General features: G+C 41.1%; 1 protein-coding gene across 1 annotated transcript in view; it reads right to left on the reverse strand.

The window, feature by feature from the left end:
- Nucleotides 1–349: 349 nt before the first annotated feature.
- ROR2 (receptor tyrosine kinase-like orphan receptor 2) overlaps nt 350–9,143 on the reverse strand; it is a gene marked incomplete at its 5' end in the record, with an annotated part of 10,986 nt that continues 2,192 nt past the window's right edge. Inside the window, 4 exons of the mRNA XM_009075236.1 lie at nt 350–2,149; nt 3,830–4,032; nt 5,666–5,911; nt 7,603–7,917. Of these exons, the coding sequence (XP_009073484.1) occupies nt 707–2,149; nt 3,830–4,032; nt 5,666–5,911; nt 7,603–7,917 (2,207 nt within the window). The remainder of the gene's footprint in view (nt 2,150–3,829; nt 4,033–5,665; nt 5,912–7,602; nt 7,918–9,143) is intronic.

Below are 9,143 nucleotides of genomic sequence, written 5' to 3' on the forward strand. Positions count from 1 at the left end.
CTGGGGAAATACCCTGGGGAAATTCTACTAGGGAAATTGCCCTTGCAGTCTTTCCTGGGCAGACATTATCGATGGCCTTTCAAGACATGCTACTGGGCTGGAGAGACCTGTCGTCTTTCTTACTCAGCACAGTCAATTTTATGTTCAGTTTCCCTACTTTTCTGGTTATCATAATATAAACACCAATCATTATTATCAACTTATTTTTTCAGACTCAAAAAGCAAACAACAATCTCGTGTCCATTACGTCACAGAGATAAATACTACAAACTAAGCTGTCCATCCCATCCAGGGCACTTCTTTATGCTTAGAGCAAGTCTGCAACTATAGTTGGATTCCTTTATGCGTTACTGGCTTAAGCATAATTCACTAACATTACACTCACATATCATGATATACATGATGTGCAATGCTACTCTGCAATATGTTGCACAGCAACAGTACATATCTGAAAAGCAGCTTCTCTCAAGAACTGTAGGACAGTAAAAAACACTAAACCCAGCAATACTATACCATCATATTTGCAAAATCTGATGGTGGCAATGGTCAATAAACCTGGTATATCATTACTGCTGCACTTTACATGGGTGTTGCTTTTTCAGTTTTGTTTCTTTTAGTCAGATCAAAATCACTCTATTAAGCCTAAGGATCTACTGTCTCCATGCACGGAAGCGATGTGGAATTCTTAAAAACGAGGCCAAATTCTTCAGGCTTCTGATTGGATTTCTGCTTCGTCCATCTGAAGTGTGTCATTATCTCCCAGCAATTCTGTTTCAGGCACAGAGCCTTCCTCTTCCTCCTCCTCCTGAACAGGATTCTGGGCAATGTCTTCCGTTCCATTGTGTGTGTCATCCGTGCCCTCTGAAAGCAGAGCAGCCCTGTCGGCCACCGATGCATTGGAAGGTGCCGTTGTTACGTAGCCTGTACTGGTGGATCCGCTCCCGCTGTGGTGGGAGCCTGGTTTGGGAATGATCTGAGGAGGCATTTGCTGAGGAGCCATTTGCATTGGAATTTGGACAGGATAAAAATTTGGCAAGTAAGCACCATAGGCAGGCATTGGCTGGTAACCATTGACTGGAATGTAGAGCTGAGGAGGTGGGACCATCGGTCTCATCTGACCTTTCATCTGTATGAATTGCGGTTGAGGGAAAGATGGAGTTTTCTGCTTTGGTCCAATGTATCTAGCATTACTGACATTGCTAACAGGGCTTGTGCTCAGAGAACTTGTTTGTGTGGTGTTGCTTGCCCCAGAAGTTTGCGCTGAGCTGTTGTAATTAGAAAGGTTTCCCCATGTTCTTAGTCTGTTATGTATATCTTTAAATCTTGGTCTTCTGTTGGGAAATTCATTCCAACACTCCAACATCAAAGTGTACATCCATGTGGGGCAGTCATCGGGACATGGCAAAACCTGTCGGTTCCTGATCATCTCAATGACATCCTGGTTAGAATAACCACAGTAAGGCTGCAGGCCATAGCTGAAAACTTCCCACAACACAACTCCATATGACCATATATCTGAATCAATGGAAAACTTGCCATACATAATAGCCTCAGGGGACATCCACCGGATAGGAAGAAGGGAATTTCCCATCAGTTTGTAGTAATCAGCAGCATAAACTTCCCTGAAAAGGCCTAAATCAGATATTTTCACATTCAGTTTATCAAACACCAGTATATTTCTAGTGGCCAAGTCCTTGTGGACAACATGGTGGCTTGAAAGATATTCCATTCCTGCAGCTATCTGAGTCACAATGTGGAAAAAGTCTGCTGGTTCCAGAGTGGATTTTACTGTCTTGTCATCATCAGTGCTGCCAACATCTGAATGGGGAGATCTCATCACCAAGAATTCATGGAGGTCACTGTGGGAACAGTAACTAAATATCATGCTTATAGGTTGTTCCTTTGTCACTATTCCCAGCAAACAAACAATGTTTGGGTGCTGTAATCGTGATCTCATCATTGCCTCATGTTTAAATTCTTCCCGAAGAGCCAGTTCTGCCTTGTCTTTAAGGGTCTTGATGGCAACAGCTTGTGTCTGTTCACCTGGTGCTGTACCAAAGAGGTGCCCCTTGTAGACTTTGCCAAATCTCTCCTCTCCTAGTTCCTCCATAAACCGTACAGTGGACAGATTGATTTCTTTAAGTTTAGCCTGAAATGAAGTAAAGAAAGACAGTAGGAAAATCACTGTTTTCTAAACAACAGAATCTCATGTAAAAGAAAATCTCCCAGCGGTTAGATCCTCAAATGGAACAGAAATTAGGCCAAAATTTTTTGTATATTCACATCAGTATATTGATTTTATAGCTAACCTTGAAATAAGTTATACTGTTATCAGAAGTGTAAATTGAATTATGTGCAAGAAGATGAGTATAATTATTTTTACAAAGGAGTGGCCATATTTCCTGCAAACTAAATGATTAATGGGTCCAGAGTAAATATGGCAAATTATATCTATTAATTGTAGCTGCACTTGCCCTACAGACCAGTCTAGAGCTGCCCAGTGAAGGTCTGTTAGAAAACTACTGGCTGAGGTGGCAGCCTCTGTGAACTGAAACATCCCTTCCAGCAGGAGAAGGAAGGGGTATTCCTCTTCCAGGAGAAGGAACAATACCTCCCTCTTTCAGTTCTGCAGTAGTAGATACGCCCTTTCTGCTCTGTTACGCTATGGGAACAGCCCCTGCCTAGGGGCAGCAGTACACAGTACCCTTGCTGAGAAACCTTGTGCTAGCTTCAATGAAGAGGGGAGTGAAATTGAGCCAGAAGGAAGAAGAAAGAAAGAATCTCCCTGGTTTGAAGGAAGAGATTGCAAACTCAAGAGTGAGAAATCCCTAGAGCCTCTCTCCCACACCTGGGAGAGAAAGCAAGGGGGTTTGCAATGGTGATATAATGGGTCTGTCCTGCCCAGCATGGGACAGAGGAGTCCCTGACCAAGCTAGGTGTAGGTTGCACAGCTTCGCACACAAGGCACCACAGCACAAGAGAGAAGGGCAGGCTGGAAAGAGGCTTTAACAGGTGATTTGGGAACAACCTCCAATTTTAGTGGCCAACAGATTGTGGGCTGGGCTAGAAAGTTTCCAGCACAGTCCAGACTCAGCCATTAAATCTCCCTCTTATCACACAAAATCAATGCAATTTGTTACAATTGGTAATATTCATCAAATGTTCTATGGTTTCCTGAAGAGATGTTGACAATTGTTCCATAGTAAGCATAATTTTTTAGAGCTTGCATTTGTAAATGTTTGATTAAAAATTCAGCATTAGCTCTGAACAGGATTTTAGTGCAGAGATCAGTTAGTTGACCCAGAAAATCATACCCAGGAACCGACATCTGTAGAGAGGCATTCAAAGCCATTTTTATTTCACCATCCTTTTTGACATACAGCCTAAGAAAAAAGTTGCACCTCAGCTCAGCTCGCCACTCAGTTGTGGATCAGCACTCTGGCGGACTTGAGCTGATGGATTAGACAAGAAACCCCACAGTGCACTGTGCTTTAAACAAGCAAACTGGATGCGTCATTACCAGGAGCGAAAATGAGCTGCAGGCTGAAGACTGGATCAGAAATAACAACATTTCCAGTCACTGAGACAACAGGCAGAATGGGGATTGACAGGTAAGGACAAATGCCATAAAATACATTGCACTGAAAGCTGTTGCCCAAGGCCAGGATTTCTAGATACAGCTAGCAAGTGCAAGAACTGATTTTCCCTGAAACAGCATGAAAATTAAGTCCCTTACAACATGCCTCAATTTGAACACAGACAGCTAGAGATGCTGAAAATCTGGACACTTTGGAAATACGTGGATCTAAGCAAATTCTGAAAGAAATACCTGTTTGTGTTGATTAATGAGTGGCATTTCCATGTCCTGGCTAGGAGATGCCATCAGCTGGCGGCGCTGTGGTGTAGCAGCAGATGCTTTCTGCTTGTTTCTGCACATACAGACCAGGAAGAACAGGCAGGCTATCACCAGAGGGATGGCTATGCTGGGAACAAGGATGTAGAGGATTCCCATTTTGCTGTTGCCACGTGGACCTGTCAAGCACAGAAATGCTCATTGCTTAGAATAAGCATTTTAAGGCATTTGATAGTAAAATAAATTACTATGATTATTTAATACTACATTTTAAACAAAAAGTAAACTATACCTTGAAAATATAAATCACATTATCCTCTCTCCCTTCTCCGTAATTTTCCATTAAATATTTCAAAGAAGATTGAATGGACAAAGCAACTAGCGGTATGAAGATAAACTAGAAGCCCCACATTTAATGTGTTGATTGTAACAGTATGTGGTTTATTTCACTACAATTTTGAGGCTTTCAGTTGTGGAAACTGCAGAACATAGACCAGAGTATCATTGCATTATCTCATTCAGCGTATACAAAACAAGTGAGCAGTCTCTGTCACTACATAAAGCAGTGAACTCCATGGGATAAACCCCAGAACAACACTGCATTCTGGCCCACTCTCACAGCTTCAACCATTTCATCAGCACTTTGCCCACTCTTTACCTCCACTGGTACTACTTCTGCCCAGAATCAAATAAATCTCACTTCTCACTGGCAGAGATATGTTTTGTTCTGTACTTAATAAAATTATAATGCTTTTCTGTTAAGAGTGCGACAGACATGAAATAGCCATTAATACACTGAATAAGATTCTTCTGAAACCTTCCTAAAATGCTTTTTCTTTTAACACTTAGAGACTCTAGAGAAGCATAGTGATGTCCAACATGTTCGCTGGAACTGCCTGGGATGTTTTCTGTAACGCTTGGTTTTGCTATTTGTGGCAACTGCTTTCACCACAACCACATCCCAGCGTTATCTTTACACCGTGTTACATGCAACATAGAAATTTATTATAAATGTCAAATCGTATTACTGTAAAAAAGTGAAGTAACTAAGAAATATCATGTTAGTCCTGTGCACTTTTAAAGATCCAGGCAACCAATTTTTATGGATTCCATGATACATCTTTTGCTGCAGGAAACTTGATTTTCTTCCCAGTGAAGCACAGTATTAAGTTGCTTTGTCATGTCCAAAGACAGTTACCACTGTAACAGCTCTAGGGTGAAGTCTGTAATAATACAGGGAACTGAGCAGGACACTACTGAGCTCTGAGAGCTGTGGTTTTAATATTTGCAATTAGTTGTGCAGTACAGAGCCATTAGCAGGTAGCATAGGACTCTTCTGATAAGATCATCTGTGTTATGCCATCACTGCTTCTGCACTTAACTCGGTTTCTTTCCACCCAGGCGTGGTGTTATATCTCCCTCTATAGGATCTGAAAATCCTTGCTACCTGCAGGATGTCACACAGAGCAGAAGCAATACACCCTTGAGTACTGTGAGTAAATCAAGCACATGCAAATGATTCATACGTCAGATTTGGCATTTACAAGTCAAAATACAAACTGCAGCATTATCTTTAATTATTATCTCATATTAAGCCTCCAATATGTCATAAAAAATTGCCACAATATCTCAGTTACAAGCTCTGATCACCAGAAAATATTAAGTGACTACCACACAAAACAAGGGTGCTGCAAGGTAAACATTCAAAAGCACAACACTCTTAAGTTAATTGTACTTGTAGTAAGAGGGAACTAGCAAAATTACATGGGATTTGGGACAGTAGTAGGGGGAAAAAAGAAAGAGAATACATACTACAGGAAGGTATGTCACACAGTTCCATGCGTACGTTTTTATTCTTTGTAAAACACCAGGGACCATCCATCTGACCTCCAGGGTTTCGACAGTATGCGTGTCCTCCACCTAGCTCTGGAAACTGTGTGCTTGTCAGATCATGGTTGTGGGGACTCTGTGAGTCCCAGAGTTGGCAAGTGTGGCCAGATTTGGTAACGCTGACAGTCCCTCTATAGTCTGCTCCAGACCCGTTGTAGCACTGATGATCTGTAACACAGGGTTTGGGAAATTGTTGAAAAAAACCAAAAATAATTAAGGGCCAGCAAGACCAATATGGTTGAAATCCATACACCATGTATGCAAAACGTACTTTAAATTTAGGTACTTCAGGATTTAAATGAAAGCTCTTTGTTTTGAAATTTCAGTTCTGTGGGTATCTCTACTTTTACACCAGTTATTTCTGGATTCTGCCCTGGAGTGTGGAGCTCCATGGCTATATACATGAGCATTTGTAATTCTGAATGCAAGTTGGGACTCAGGAGTATGTATGGACCTTTAGCTACCAAACATGATAAGTTAAACTAAATTACAGATAGGAGTTTCACTTCAGGAAAAGTCCTTAGATGCCAACTGTGTAAACTTTCTGCCACTTTTATTTCTCATAATATTCCCATCTTCTTCACACTGCCCACTTTCTAGAAAAATTGGTGTGCTATTTGCTAAAGCCTCTTGCCTATTTTTCCTTATTTTCCTTCATAGAAAGAAAGGATTCAGGCTTTTCTTGTCTTTAGATACAACATTTTTACATCTGCTGAACTCGTATCTTCGTTTTCTGGTTTGCTGCTATGCTCTCTTCATACTTTTTAAGTGCTTATCAAGATGAGAATCATCTGAACAATGTATTTTCCTGCATGTTTGCAACATTATCTTCTCCATTTTTCTGATCCTGTCTCCAGCCCTCAGGAATCCAGCTCCCTCAACCCACAGCTGTATTCAAGTTGCATCTGATCCACCAGCAGCAGCACCATGGGCTCTGAGGATAACAGACATCTTTTGCCAGACTTTTTATTGGTTTGATACCTCTTCCCTAGCTGATTTGTCTCTGTCAACATTTTCTCAGTTACTTCTACTTCTCAGCTACACTAGATTGTTAACTTAAAAACAAACAATAAGTCTTCCATGGCCACCGTTATGCCATGACTCCTGTTGCTAACTGTGGACTCAGACAATGGATATTCAGAATAATCTTATCACACTTTGAACTTTAAACATATTTGGGCACTTGGAGTTTTCTTGTTGAACACTGTAGGGGATGGTGAGTCATTGCTAGAAAATAAGGTAGTCAGAAAAATTTTCCACACATAATTAGTGCCAACAGAAAAACCCTTCTACTCCTGGATGTAAATATAAATTCATGGAAGCAAGATCAATGTATTCACCCATCCTGTGTGGGTAAAGAAAGACAATTATACCCCATACTCAATTTACAGGATTAATATACTTGTGGATTTCCATAAAGAAAGAATGAACATTAAGGTTTTAATTTCTTAACAGAACCTCCAGTGAAGCTTCAACAGACTATTTGAGGTGTATTGATAGGTAACCAGAACTCACCAATAGATGGAGAGGCTCATCCAGAAAGGCAAGGACTGAGCCATAGGTGGAGGCAACACACTGCTGCCCCTTGCAAATCTGCATCAAATTGTCTGTGCAAACACAGGGTTTTATAGCACAGGGTGGCTGATATAACCCTTTTGGGCATGCAGCAGCATCCTTTAGGTTTCCTTGCATCCTAACTGTACCTGACAACACTGCAAGATTATGGCCACTGTTAACAAGATAAAAAGCAGTACTGTCCAGTATAGAATTACTTTCTTTACAAAAGTAACATCTCTCAGACTCAACCTGAGGAAGCAACACACCCTACTTTTTCCCAGTGATGAAATGCCCAGACTTACATCGGCTGAGTCTCTCCACAGGGATCCCGATCCTTATGCAGTTGGCAGCTTCCAAGGTGTCAGGTCGTGGGAGGTCCTCACATTTAGGCAACTGTAGCTGCATCAAGATGAGGGGGTTTGACCTAGCAATGTTGTACTCCTGCCTACAGAGATCATTCTCCAGAACTTCACATTCATCCCGGCACAGCTCACGTGGCTTAGGGGTCCGAGAACGCTCATCACACAGGGGAAACACAAAGTGGCAGAATGATGGAATAGCAAATTGTGAGCACTGATCAGACAAATGCGTCGAAGTGCCGATCATGGTAAATGCAGCTGCAAAGGAACAAAAAACATTGCTTAAGTATTGAGTCAGAAAACCAAATTAATTTTCATGTCATTTGCCTTTAACAACTTTCAACTTTTCTCGAGAATCTGAAAGTCTGCTAAGCAACAGGTATACAAGGTCATTTCTGCTGTAAAGGAGAATTGACAAATGCAGAAAGCAAACCCAGCAGCCCAGTGTCCCTCTGACATCTGAATGGACCTCGTAGAACCTCAGTCATGAGGAATTTAACCATGTGACTACCATTGCTCAAACTACTGATGCTTGGCTAAATTTAACTTGAAAGGATAAAGAGGAAAGGCAAGATACACCTGCCAAGTTCCTAATTAGGTGAAATCTGAACAAGGATCACCTAACTTCTTCCTCCTGTAGACATTTTGATTGATAAACAAAGTGCTTTTAAAGTCTTTCCAGGCAAAAGAAAGTATGCCATTGGTATTTGGGGAGATACTGCTATTAATAGACATGAGAAGCCTAACAGGTAGCATTTTGGAGAAAATGAATATAATCAGTCTCAGAATGCTGATCACATGAAGATAAATTAGGAATGCAATTCTCCCCTTCGGCTTTCAGCATCTACACACTAACATCTATCCCAAAGTTTTCTTGCACATTCCAAAGAAAACACAAATTTTCGTGTATATTGGGGGATGCATTAAGCTTTAAATGTAGGAACGTTCCATTCCCCCACTAATGCATCATTTGTGAGGGTTGCTAAACCACATGTTCCACCAACTCTCACTGTAAAAATATAGGAATTGTCATTCAGCAGTCTATTTACAACCTACAAACCAATTCTTTTCTTCTTGTCCAGCTCTCTTTCAATCATCTATTTCTTCCTGGCACATGCTTTAGGGAGTCTCCCGTCTCTTCCTAAATGCCAAACATGCACCAAGCAGCCCCAAATGCAGACTTCGATACTGTTTACACCTTTGTTCATTTTAAATCATAAATATTAACCCAGGTATATAGCTGTTCATCTGTCATGTACTGAACACTGCATGCAAGCACAGAATCGTGCCTCAAAAGGTAGCTGTGACACATACTTCTCCCAAAGGCTAACAGGGGAAAAAAAAGACTGGAGGACTGAAGTAGGCACTGTTGGCTATTTGAAACACTACACTAAGTTTTGTGAAGGTGTTGATTACAGAATTTAGATCAGCATGAGAGAAGAGTACACAATTTACAATCATATCTTTATTTTGATGAGAGGTGC

The sequence above is a fragment of the Acanthisitta chloris genome, unplaced genomic scaffold (genome assembly GCF_000695815.1).
Source record: "Acanthisitta chloris isolate BGI_N310 unplaced genomic scaffold, ASM69581v1 scaffold1490, whole genome shotgun sequence".
Classification (NCBI taxonomy): Eukaryota; Metazoa; Chordata; class Aves; order Passeriformes; family Acanthisittidae; genus Acanthisitta; species Acanthisitta chloris.